This window comes from Echinops telfairi, unplaced genomic scaffold, assembly GCF_000313985.2.
Source record: "Echinops telfairi isolate 266 unplaced genomic scaffold, ASM31398v2 ScPeMD7_2291;HRSCAF=2852, whole genome shotgun sequence".
Classification (NCBI taxonomy): Eukaryota; Metazoa; Chordata; class Mammalia; order Afrosoricida; family Tenrecidae; genus Echinops; species Echinops telfairi.
Genome location: NW_022106189.1, coordinates 42,048,008 through 42,061,438, shown reverse-complemented (window position 1 = coordinate 42,061,438; position 13,431 = coordinate 42,048,008). Strand labels below are relative to the sequence as shown.

The following is a 13,431-nucleotide window of genomic DNA, read 5'->3' as shown; positions in this document are numbered from 1 at the left end:
GTGGGACACTTACCCATGGATTGTGTCACTGTAACTTGAGGTTCCTTCAAGACCTGCTTCACCACGCTACTGGAAGATACATCTCTTGAGCTGAAGCCTGTCGGACCCTGTCATCTGGCTGATTGTTGGTGACCTGCTTGCTGTTTGCTGCCTGTGGCCAGATAGCCTGAATTGTTCCACGGAGGACTACACTGTGGCCCCCAAGACTTGAAGGACTGCCGGTGTACTAGCTGTCTCATGGGAGTGAGTTGCACTGAACCATTTGTACTGCTTGTTTTTTGTTATCTATCTATCTATGTAAATATATACAAAATTATTAGTGTCCTGGTTTTGTTTCTCTAGAGAACCCTGTTTCACACAATGGTAAAGGCAAGAATGGGAACTACCATGGGCCGACCATCTGCTGGAGCGGGGCCCTAGGTCCTGTCTTCTGGTCTCTCAATAGGCCACGCGCAGGGTCAGATTTATTGTTCAATGCAATGTCCTCACCACGTCCCTGGTGAGCCAGCAATACTACCGGGTGGAAATGGTGCCCCAACACTGTGTGTTGGGGTTGGAGTGCCTCTTCAAAGCTTGACGGACCTTGGGGAAACCCCAAAGCTTCGTGAATCCTGGGTGTGCTTATCTGTGGACGGTGACTCTTGTGAAGGTCCGATGTGTCTGTCGGGCCAAGTGGTCAGTGATCAGTACACGTTAGCTGCTGCTTGTATTGATGGCAGAACCAGCATCTAAAGACAGACCTATCTTGCTGCATAGATTGTTTTTTCGGCTGCACCATTGCCCTGGCTGGTGCAAGGGGTTGGTGGAAAGTCAGGTGGGTCTGTGCTCCTGGACCCCTCTGTCTCATGTCCCCCCCCCTTCCAGAAGCCCCAGCCTAGGCCCACTAGAGTGGGGGTCTGGAGTTTCATCTGCTAGGGTCCAGGTGGTTGGTTTCTCCTCCCAGCCAAAGGCAGAGGCTGCTCACCAGGTAGAGATAAACTAGAGGCTCCACTCCCCAGTGACAGCCAGGCCTCAGGCCCTCCTCCCCACGCAGATCTCTGCCCTACCCTCTCCCCCAAAAGAACCCATTAGTGTCCCATCCATCTGTCTATCCAAAGGTTTTGAAGCAAGAAAGCGAGCGACTACAGCCGTCAGTCAGGCCGTGCTCTTTCAGAATCGAACTGTGCGCCTACGAAGCTTTCTACTCCTGTGAGGAGGGACAGCCTGGGAAACCCACAGGGACCATTCTACCTGTCCTATAGGCTCACTAGGAGTCGGCATGGAGTGTGAACGGCAGTGAGTTTGACTCTTACCCAGGAAACCTGGCAAATTATCATAACTTAAAGTGAATGATTCATAGGTTGCCCTTCCCAGGAGTATTTTCAAGAGGATCAGAGGACTCTTACCCAAAGGCAGGAATAGCTCATGGAAAATCAGACCTAGTGTCTACTGGGCTACTTTTTTGATGGGTTCAGGGCTCTGGTGAAGGCATATTTCCTGGGGGTGGGAGCACTTGGCTGCCTTAACTCCCTGAGCTACATCAGACTAAAGCAGGAGGTAGGGGGTAAGGGGGGGGGGGCGCAGACCAAAATACTGTCCAAATGTAAAGTCAGTCTGGTGTGGGGCCCCCAGGAGACCAATCCAGTGGTCCGCCCCACAGAGTCAGACGCATGGGCTTTCCGTAAAATGCAAGAGCAAAAGTGTAGCTGAGGTCTCTGAAGTGTGTGTGGGGGCGGGGGGTGTGGGCAAGGGATGATGGGGCTCCCTCACCCTCTGCACCTAGCTGATCCAATCGCTGTGTCTGAAAGCTGGCTCTCAGACCCCACGTGGAGAACCTGTGTTTCTGAGTGCAGGTGTGTCCAGGTGGGTAGTTTCTCTCTGGCTTTCGCCCAAGTCTCAATGCCAAATAAGCATCTCTCACCTGGGCCTGGCCTTCACAGGGGGTGGGTGGGGGAGGGGACTTGATGGGGATTGTTTATATTGAAATTCCATAGGCTTGATGGAGTCGCACTGATATAAAGGAGGGGGTAAATCAATGGACTAATCGATGTAAAACCTAGGTTAAGCAAGACACAAGAAAAGCAGGGCCGTTGAATCCATCCTGTTTCATAGCAACCCCATAGGACTTAGCAAAACTGCTTTCTTAGGATTTTTTAAATCGTTTTATTCGTTTTATTAGGGGCTCGTACGACTCTTATCACAACCCATACACACATCAATTGTGTAAAGCACATTTGTACATTCATTGTCCTCGTCATTCTCAAAACATTTGCTCTCCACGTAAGCCCCCGGCATTAGGTCCTCATTTTTTCCCCTCCCTCCCTGCTCCCTGCTCCCTCCTCCCTCCTCCCTCATGAGCCCTTGATAATTTATAAATTATTATTTTGTCATATCGTGCCTTGTCTGACATCTCCCTTCACCCACTTTTCTGTTGTCCGTCCCCCAGGGAGGAGGTCACATATAGATCCTTGTAATCAGTTCCCTCTTTCCAACCCACCCTCCCAGTATTGCCACTCACACCACTGGTCCTGAAGGGATCATTCGCCCTGGATTCCCTGTGTTTCCAGTTCCTATCTGTATCAGTGTACATCCTCTGGTCTAGCCAGACTTGTAAGGTAGAATTCAGATCATGATAGTGGGGGGAGGGGGCGAGGAAGCATTTGGGAACTAGAGGAAAGTTGTATTTTCCATCGTTGCTACATCGCACCCTGTCTGGCTCATCTCCTCACCGAGACCCCTCTGCAAGGGGATCTCCAGTGGGCTACAAATGGGCTTTGGGTCTCCACTGTGCACTTCTCCCATCATTCACTATGGTAAGATTTTTTGTTCTGATGATGCCTTATACCTGATGCCTTTGACACCTGGTGATCTCACAGGCTGGTGTGTTTCTTCCATGTGGGCTTTGTTGCTTCTGAGCTAGATGGCTGCTTGTTTACCTTCAAGCTTTTAAGACCCCAGACGCTATATCTTTTGATAGCCGGGCACCATCAGCTTTCTTCACCACATTTGCTTATTCTTCAGCAGCTTTGTCTTCAGCGGTTGTGTCGGGAAGGTGAGCATCATAGAATGCCAATTTAATAGAAGAAAGTATTCTTGCATTGAGGGAGTACTTGAGTGGCAGCCCAATGTCCTTCTGCTACCTTAATACCAAACCTATAAATATATACACATAGATCTATTTCCCCATCCTCATATATAAATATATTTGCATATGTACATGTCTTTATCTAGACCTCTATAAATGCCCTTTGCCTCCCATCTCTTTCCTCTATTTCCCTTGACTTTCCTCCTGTCCCACTATCATGCTCAGTCCCCACCAGGGTGTCAGCAATTCCTCTTTGTTACATTCCCCTTGATCATGCCCTACCAGGTCTCCCACACCCACCTCGCCACCAATTTGGATCACTTGTTGTTCCCTTGTCCCTGGGTTTGTTAACACCTCTTCCCTTCCCCCCACCTCCCCCTGGGAGCACACAGCCACAGCTTTCTCCCTTGGGGCAGGCAGATGGCTTGAACCACCAACCTTGTATTAGTAGTCCAACACTTAGCTCAGGGTTCCACGAGGACTCTTTAAAATGTAGGTAAACTCCCCAAACCAAAATCATGACCATTGACTCAGCAACTGTATCAGACAGGGTAGAACTGTCCCAGTGGGTTTCTGAGAATGTACTGTATATACTCAAGTATAAGCCGAGTTTTTCAGCACATTTTTAATGCAGTTTTTGTGGTAAAATTAGTTGCCTGGTCAGCTTATACTTGAGTATATATGGTAACACCCCCCCTTTCTTTTAAGTTTTTGGTTTTGAATCTGGTATACAGACAATGATACCCCCCAAAAAGAAAGAAACAAGAAAAAACCAAGTAAACCCAACTACAACAACAAAACCTCAATTGAAATGAAAGTAGAAAATATGAAAACTGAAACAACATTAAAACGGGTCAAAAGGGAGATCGGATGATAAGGTGTTACACTTTAACCTAACGGCATGATCCCTTATCAGTTTTACGATGCTCTCTGTCTGCTAGCAAGGCCATTCACATTCCTGGACTATAGTCAGAGGGAATTCTCCAGAGGCTTAATCCATGTGGGGATCCTGCAAGTGACAGCATCCATAGCATTCTGCAGACCAGGTGTTCAAACCCACACTGTTGCTCTTGACAGAAGTAGAACCTCTCTTCTCTTCTTTAGAGCGGCTAATGGTTTCGAACCGCAGTCCTGCCGTTAGCAGCTCGACGCATACGCCTCTCCTCCACCTTGTGAGACGTGTGTATTACGTTTTTTAAAGGGAGGGGTTATATACAACTGGGCACCCAGCAGGAGCCCTGGTGATGGATTGGTTATGGGTTGGGCTTCAATCCACAAGATCCATAGTTCAAAACCACCAGCCGCTCCAAGGGAGAAAAATGGGGGGTGAGGGATCTAGTTCAAGAGCCAGAGTGTACCTGGCCTGGCGTGGTGTCTCAGTGACACAGACACCAGGAAAGCTGGCCTTGAGCTGCAGGCCACCTTCCACTGCGAGGATCCTGGCGGAAGATGATGTTGATGGTCATCTAGGAACGATATGTGAGTGCGTGCATTTTCACCCATTGCACGGAGCTGGCCTCTCCAGGTGTGTTTTCATGGGTATTTATGATGGGGGCTTTTGGCTCCAGAGGCTGTGCACATAGGTCAAGTGGAGTCTATATCCAGTTGGGCCAGGAAGAGGTCTCGGTGAGCCCTGATTGGAACTGATCAGTGGCCTGCAGGATGTGGGCTATAACCTCTAGGTCCAGCTATCTTGTTAAAACAGCTCTTTAAGGAGGCTCTCGTGTGTCCACAGGACATGAGTGTCTGTGTGCTGGAGGGCAGAGAGAGGGGCAGGGTGTCAAGTCCCCAAGATCTGATCCTGCTCAGCTCTAACTGGCTCTGGTGACATGTTCTCCATGCTGCCTGGGCCTCTGCCCCCAGCAGAGGGTTCCAAGTTCCCCTGGCGAGTTACAGGGGCACACAAGGATGCAGCATGGTGAGATGGGAGGGCCCCCTCTTCTGGAAAGGGCTACCCAGGGCTCTGGTACTGGTGACCATGGCATCTGCAGCCGCCAGATATTTCACACCACGGTTGTTAAGAACCATCGAGTCTGCTCTGAGCCGTAGCGACACTGTGCACAACAGAAGAAAGCACGGTGCAGTCCCGCGCCATGCTCACAATGGTTCTTATACCTGAGTACATTGATGGCAGCCACTGTGTCCATCCATCTACCCATCCATCTTGTCCAGGGCCTCCCGTACACTGCTGCCTCTCCAATGGGGCTGGTGGGGCTGGGAGGTAGCACCAAGGAGTCGGAGGGGCCCTGGTAGGCTGGGGAGCTGTTGGGAGGTGATCGAGTTAGGTTTTTGCATCCCTTGCTACTTCTGGTACATTTTAAGTCAAAGAGAGGGGCCGTGCCTCCCCTTCTGGGCTCCTAGACACAGGGTCGGTAGTTGGAATCCACCAGCCACGCTGAAGGAGACAGACGAGGCTGCCCACTCCTGTGATGTCTTAAAGTCTCAGAAAAAGCTCAGGGTGAGAAGAGGCAGACAATTGCTATCCCAAGGTGATGGATTTGGGGGCCATTGGGCTTTGGTTTGGACCTCTTGCTTTGAGGATGTCCAAGGTCTGGTGGCTCAGGACTACCATATATTTGCTATTTCCATGCTCTCTTTGTTTTCTTTCTTAAAAAAAACAAACCATTCTATTGGGGGCTCGTACAACTCTTATCCCAATCCATGCATCATACCTTGTGTCCAGCACATTTGTTGCCATCATCATTCTCAAAACATTTCTTTCTACTTGAGTCCTTGGTATCAGCTCCTCATTTCCCTCCTCCCTCTCCTCCCTCGCAAACTTGTGATAATTTACAAATTGCTACTAATTTTTCATGTCTCACACTGTCTGATATCTCCCTTCACTGCTTTTCTGTTCTAGCAGGCATGGTCCTGCCTTTGTGAATGCACATTATTGAAAGTTTTGCCCTATCCCCTACCCTCATGGTGTGTATCCATAGTGTATAATCACTTGAGTTTTTAATCTGTACAGGTCAACAGTCCATGTATTTTTATTAAAAAGCTGTCCTATATCTGCATACTTTCTTCTCCTAACAATATTTAAAATTGTAAAACATTGGTTAAATTACTGACACTGTCAATAGGATTACCAAATGTCACAGCAGGATGATTTGTAATGTTCTTCAATAAAGGGACAAAGATGTCTCTAAAGTGGACCAGGGACAGAGGTAAGCCATAGAAACATGAATGGATTTTGAATGCACCCTTAATCATAGCCCTAAATCTAACAATTAGTTCTTATGTCATGGCCCCACTTAATCCTTGCCCTCATGAAGACATCACTGAAATACAGGTGTGATAGCAAAGTGTAGTGAAAAAAACAACCAGATCATACCCAGTGATTTGGGGTCTCAAAGGCTTGTCTTAAGACAAACAGCCATCTAAGTGAGGTGACAGCCAGGTCCACATGGAAGAAGTGCTGGCCTGTGTGATCTAAGGATTGTAAATAATAAAATCCAAGACTCGAAGAGAGAATAAAATTTGAGCTTAAATTCTGAGCACCCAGTTTGCTATGAATGACAGTGAAAGCTCAAAATTTACAAGCCTGGTCCCCACGTGGGTTAAGCCTCTGGGGAAGCCCCTCTGACCAAGGAGCCAGGATCTGAGTAGCCTTGCTATCTTGTAGAGCGCATTAGACGCTAATGTAGCTGTAGTTAGATTAAAATTGAACACCTTATCATTTGTTCTTCCTTTTGGTCTATTTTAAATTTGTTCTAGCTTTTATTATTTTCTATTCTCTTTGCCACTCAGGTTTCAGTTTTCCTATGTAGTATTTTGTTAAAGGTTTTTTGGTTTATATGAAGTCCAGAATAGGTGCATTTATAGACAGTAACAGGATGAATAGTTTCTTTGGGTTATGGCACAGAAAGTTGGGAGAAAATGGGGAGCACAAGACAGAAGAAAATGTTCTAATATTGATTGTGTGATGATTGCACAAACTCTTTCTAATAGGTTTAACCTATTGAACTGTATGATATGTGATTTATGTAGAACAAGAAGAGGATTTAGAGCCTGGGAAGCCCATGGGGGCATTTCTACTCTGTTCTATAGGGCTATTAGAAGTCAGAAGGGGCTCAATGGCAGTGAGTTTGTACCTCCTGGAAACAGTGATGGGGAGGGTTTTATCAAGCCCAGACACCCCGATAAGATGCCTAAGGGCCAGCTCCCTCAGCAAGGCTGGGCCCACCTCAGGGTAAACACCTGGTGTCTTAAAGACCCCTGAGACCATGCTCAGGGGAAATTCTCATCTGGAAAACCAAGGGCCCTGACCCACAGTTTCCGGGATCCTTCCCACAGCGGAGAATGTGGAACTCCAGATAGAATGGATATCCCCCCACTAAGGCCTTTCAGCCATTTGGGATTGAAGGAGATTGTGTTGCTATTTTCAGTGGTCAGTAGACACTGCAGCCATCCCGGGGTGGCTGAGTGCTATGGTGCTCAGACCCTGAGCTCACTGGGCTGAAGGGTGAGGTTGGACCCGTTGGGGCATGTTATTCCACGGGGTGGAATAACAGTGAAGCACTGTCACCTCTCTCTGCGGAGTTCCTTGCCGTGACGGTCTGAGTCCAATCAGGAGGGACTCAAGGGAATGGGGCAGGTGGCACTCAAGACTCCAGGGACGGCCAATATGTATTTGATACCACCGAGAGGTGGCCAGGTGGAGAATAAGGGTTTCTAAAAATAGCTGCCAAACTACGGAGCCCAAATGTAATGCTGGGGACCCATTGGCTCCTGGAGTTAACAACAAAGATACAACTGTTATAAAGGATATTGGGCCTATTGGGAACATGTGTATAGGACTGTTTATGATATATTGTTGCACCAATGTTCAGTTTCTGAGGTGTGATATGCAGGGTGTAAGAGGATGTCCTTATTTGGAGTAAATACCTGCTGAGGAGGGGCATTGGTGATGCACTGGGCTAAACATTGAGCTGCCACCTACTAGCTCAGTAGTTCAAACCCATCAATCACTCCTCAGGAGAAAGATGAGGCATACTCCTGTAAAGATGTAAAGTATTGGAAATGCTCAGGGGCAGCTCCTCCTGCCCTGCAGCGTCAGTCTGGGTCAGCATCAACTTGATGGCGGTGAGGTGAGGTTATTTTTGAGACCTGCTGGGGTGTTCCAAGCATCCTGATGTCTGCCAGTTGGAAGTGGTCTAGCAACACCCACAAACACCCACCCAAATGTTTACAGACTTGGTGGTGTAGATGCTGTACAACAAGAAGCGTTTTGGAGGCGAAGGTAGGACTGTTCATTGTGTCTGCGCGCTCCCTTTCTTTTCGTGGGGGACTTTAAAAAAAATGTGTGAAGACGGCCCCGGCAGCAGCTGGGTACCACCACCTAGGTTCCTCGCATCCCATCTTGTGTGTGGATTCGGCGCCTAGGCTGCGCAGTACCAACTCATGCTGCCGCTTGAGCTCGTTTCCTGCTTTGTTCCATCTTCTCTGGAGACGCAGTCAGTATCCCCCTGGAGACTGTGGGGCACAGCTGGCTTGATGATGGGGAAGCACTGGACTGGTCCCCAGACAAGGCATCGTATTACATGTCCTGGGCCATGCCTGGAGCTGCCATCGACCCTGCACGCACCGAGTGACAGATCGGCTCTCTGGCCCAGCTCATCTGACTTCCATGCTCCAAGATTGGAAGGCTCTGGGTTGAATAGTTCCCAACCTCTCATCGAGTGAGCAGATCCAAGCATGGAAGTGCTTTGCCATTAGGAAGAGACTGGTTTCATTCTGTTGTTCTTTAAAGTTTCGATTGTGAGTTGGGTGAGGGTTTACTGAGCAGATCAGTTTTGTATTCAACTGTTCACATGATTTTGTTTTCAGTTCATGGATTCCGTCCAATCCCCTTGACCTACCATCACGCATCCCACGTCTTCCCTGTGTTTCCTGTTTCCGTTCCACCTCCATCCCCAACCCTGTGAACTCTGTCCTTGGGTAAATACTGCCCTTTTGATCTCAGAGGGTTGATGATTCTAATGTGGCGGTGAGTTCAGTTCCAGACCTGATGGGTTACTAAGGGCCATCATCTTGGGGGACCCAACGGTCTTGATCCAACCAGGAAGTCTGGTCTCTTTCATGATTTTGAGTTTTGTTCCTCATTTTTGCACCTCCTTTATCCAGGACCTCCTAATGTGATCTTTCTCAGAGCAGTGAGTCGTGGTAGCCGGGCACCATCTAGTTCTTCTGGTCCCGGGGTTGTGGAGACTGAGGTTTGCATGGTCCTTGGGTTAACTGGACTCATTGTTTCCTTTGGATTTCACCACTCTTCTGACCTCTGGACGGGGAGAGACCAGCTCCACCTTAGACAGCTGCTCCTGAGACTTTAAGGCACCAGTCAGCCCTCACAAAAGGAGAGGGTAGAACATTGTCCTTTGAACTTGATTATGCCAAGTGCCCTTGGTGTCAATGCACACTAAAAGTTAAGATTCTTTGATATTCCCAAGGGTGGGAAGGGAAGTCATGGGTTAGAGGGTAGACACATGTTAATGTAGGGCAGAGGTTCTCAACCTGTGGGTTGCGACCCCTTTGGGGGGGGGGTGTCGAACGACCCTTCCACAGGGGTCGCCCAATTCATAACAGTAGCAACATGACAGTGATGAAGTAGCAATGAAAATAATTTTATGGTTGGGGGGGTGGTCACCACAATATGAGGAACTGTATTCAAGGGCGTGGCCTTAGGAAGGTTGAGAACCACTGACGTAGGGGAAGGGGAAGGCAAAAGCACTAAGTGGAAGGTTAGGAAAAAAGGATAAGGTCAGGGGAGATACTGGAAGGTTTGCAAGAGTTAAAGGCCCCAGAGGCAAATACCGTTACATACATACTCCTGTGATAGTGGTGACCTGTGACTCGATGGTGTGGATAGACACCTAGGCTGAGCAGCTATGTGTGTGTGTGTGTGGGGGGGGGGTGCTGGTGAATTTGTATAGGTCTGACAGAGGATGTTTGTATATATGCATTTATCTTGGCTGCACACGTAACCATGTACATACAGTAGAACATATGGGGAGAAAGCTACACAAACTTTCTAGACATAAGCAAACGCCTGGAGGCTTAGGTCCACCGATTCTGGGGAGTGAGGGGTTTTGGTGTTAGCCTCCGTTGTCTAACGCTTGGGGGAGTTCCATAGGTGACCTGTCTCCTTTGCCACATGAGGACAGAACTCTGTCACCTTGGAGTGCCTTTCCCGCGGAAAACACCTACCCCTTCTGCTACACCCTCACAGGAGGTCAGCTGGGGACAGAGGTGTGGTTGAGTTAGACCGGAGCCATTCTTCATTACTTGGCTTATTGTAGCAGGCAGTGAATATAGCATGGACTTGGATGTTTGTACCTGGGGCCCCCTGTGCAGGACAACTTGGGCAGCCTGGGGAGGGTAGAAGATGAGGGTACATGGAAAGGGGGCAAGTTTATTGATCTCTTGGGTACTGGATGGCTCTCAGGGGAATTGGGCAGCATGAAGGGGAGCCAACCCCCAAGGTTACATCCTGTCAGTTCTATTTCTATAATCTTCTTGGAATGATGAGATGCTAAGGTGGGAGAGAAAGCTTCATGGATGCTAGGGATCGGGGACTGGTGGCAGGGGGTGGTGGCATGCTATAAAAGGACAGCTTATGGAGCCAGAGGTGGTAAGAACATTCTAGATCGCGGCCATTTCAATGTCCTCCCTGGTGGTGACACTGTACTGCTGTTTAAGGGGATGTGGCCTTTGCGGGGAGCTGGGCAGAGGGCGCATGGCACTTCTGTGTCGTGACATACGAATATATGGGAGCCTGTGATGATCTCAATAGCCAACATCTAATTTTGTAAAGGGGGAACCCAGGGCCAGTGAGTGGATTCTGACTCATCGTGACCCCAGAAGGCAGGGCGGAACTACCCCACAGCATTTCTAAGGTTGTCAGCTTTACGGAAGGAGGAGGCCACACCTTTGTCCTGCAGAGCCGCTGGCCTATTCCAACCGCTGACCTTTCTGTTAGCAGCGTGCTTAACCATGGAGCCACCCGCATGGCAAAAAGAGTGGGTGTGAGGGCGGGGTATAAAGAACCCGCTCCCTGACCCCACCGAGAGTGAGTCGTCTCAGTGGAACAGCCTGGTGACCTGACTCTGAAATGTCATAGTCCGGAAATGCCCAGAGCAATTCTGCTCTGGGTCTGTTGTAATCGACGGGATGGATGGTGAGTGCGTGGAGATCGATCCTGTGCTTCCTTTCCAGAACGCTTGAAATGCAGAAGAATTTTAAAACCCTCCTCCTTCATCAGCCTTACACGTTGGCATCCTTGCCCAGGACGGGGAGACGGACTTGAAGAGTGTCAGTCTCAGAAACTCAGGGGCAGTTCTACTCTGTCCTGTAGGGTTGCTGTGAGTCGGCATTGACTTTACAGCAGTTTGATCTAGTGGTTATGCATTGGGCTGTGAGCCACATGGTTGGCAGTTCAAAACCACCAGCAGCTCCTGTGAAAAGTGACAGTCTTGGAAACCCACAGAGGGGGGTTGCTAGGAATCAGCATTGACTTGATGGCAGTCAGTTTGGAGTCTTTGAGGGCTGGGGTGGCAGGAGCCCAGGTAACTACTGTGCTGCCCCCTGCTGGAAGGCACACTCTGACCTCCCACTGGTCTCCCTTAGTCTGTTGGGAAGTCCAAGTCTCTGGGGTCGGGGACTTAACATGAGTTGGAATTGACTTGATGGCACTATGTTGGGTTAGTTTCTTGTTTATCTATCTATTTATTTATTTTTGGTCTGTTGTTCCCTTATAGCTCCACTGAATTTCCCTGACATGTTCAGAGATCGGCACGAAAACCGTCTAGACCGCCTGTGCTCATTTGGGGGCAGCCTTGCTGGCAGAGTGGTTCCAGTTGGGCTGAGAACCACAAGGTCAGCGGTTGGAAGCCACCAGTGGGTCCCTGGGGAGAAAGACGAGGCTTTCTACTCCCATAAAGAGCGACAATCTCAGAAACCCACAGGGGCGGTTAGTTCTACCACCCTGCTCGCCGGGGTTCCCTCGGTTGGCATTGACTAGATGGCAGAGCCTGGGGTTGGGTTGGGACTTAGGGGTTGGAAGCCACGTCGTAAGGCAGGCTGTCTTCTTCCTAGAAGCCTTCTATTTGGATATTAGAAACAACGCAGGTTTGCAGGCACAACACCGGGGTTTGTTTATTACACAGCTGAGGTACAATGCTACAATACAGTCAGTGTGGGACAGGAGGAACGGTTGCAATGTAAACGTAGAAAATAGAGTCCAAAAGATCACTTTGACGGGCGTCCATTTGGAGCCGTCACTCAAGGGCAGGACAGGCGTGGCGGGAGAGCAGGTCTATTCGCATGGGTTCTGGATGACGATCAGGAGGTACTCCTTATCTGGGGAGAGAGGGGCCACAGGTAAGTCACTCAACACAGGAAATTCAGGAGGTGAGTATTTCAAGGCATCACATGGACTTGTGTGGACCGGCATAGCACCGTAAGGCGTAGCTGAGATGAGAACACAGGTGCTGAACAGGCACTGTTCAGATTCAGGGGGATTCTGATTTATACAGATGTGCCACACAGACATTTGCTGTCAGTCAGATGGAGGGCAGCACGGGGCACCGTTTGGCTGTAGTGCCCATTTTTCCTTCAGGGATTGAAGTGTCTGTGTGGATTGCAGCCTTCTGGTACAGCACGGAGCTGTGGGTTTAAGACCCTGCTGGCCTCTCATTGACTTCGATCTTTGACTACCTCTCCCCAAGCTTCATCTCTATAATCTTTCTCACCAGCTCCAGAGAGTCTCTACCTTAGGTTTACGACAAACGAGACCTCTGACCAATGAAAGCAACCTCACGGCCATCGAGTCGATTCCAACTCATAGCGACCCTGCAGGACAGGGTAGAGCGGCGGCCCCTGTGGGTGTCTGAGACTGTCACTCTTTATGGGAACGGAAAGCCTTGCCTTTCTCCCACAGAGCGAGTGGTGGTTTCGAAACGTTGACTTTGTGGTTAGCAGCCCAAGGCATAATTCCTTTGCCATTAAGGCTTCTAAAAACGAGACCTATATTTCCTAAATTTCCTGATTGTTAACAATGAATTCAGGCTGTTTGGAAATGCGTGTTGATGGCTCACTTTACACTGCAGGTTGGACTGTTTTCGAACTTCTTCCCTTAAAAAAAAAAAAATCTCAGGCTATTATGTATCATGTTGCTCTGTCTTAAAATCTATCCTTCATCGTCTCTGAGACAAAGCTCTTACCCAGGGCAGGAGAAAGGAGCTTTTTCCACAGGGGACAAAGGGCCCCATTACCTGGAGCAACCATGATCTCATGTTTCTTGGACCGGATTCGGAGAAAGGTGAGGTCGTTCTGTGGGTCGATGTCTCGGACTGTGCTCCTGGCCTTCA

The 13,431-nt window shown here is 49.1% G+C and overlaps 1 protein-coding gene across 1 annotated transcript in view; it reads right to left on the bottom strand.

Annotated features, from left to right (window-relative positions):
- Nucleotides 1–12,191: 12,191 nt before the first annotated feature.
- DYNLRB2 (dynein light chain roadblock-type 2) overlaps nt 12,192–13,431 on the bottom strand; it is a 13,291-nt gene continuing 12,051 nt past the window's right edge. The window contains exons 5-6 of the mRNA XM_045293861.1: nt 13,336–13,431; nt 12,192–12,421 (exon numbers count right to left, since the gene is read on the bottom strand). Coding sequence (XP_045149796.1) covers nt 12,378–12,421; nt 13,336–13,431 — 140 coding nt within the window. The 3' untranslated portion in view covers nt 12,192–12,377. The remainder of the gene's footprint in view (nt 12,422–13,335) is intronic.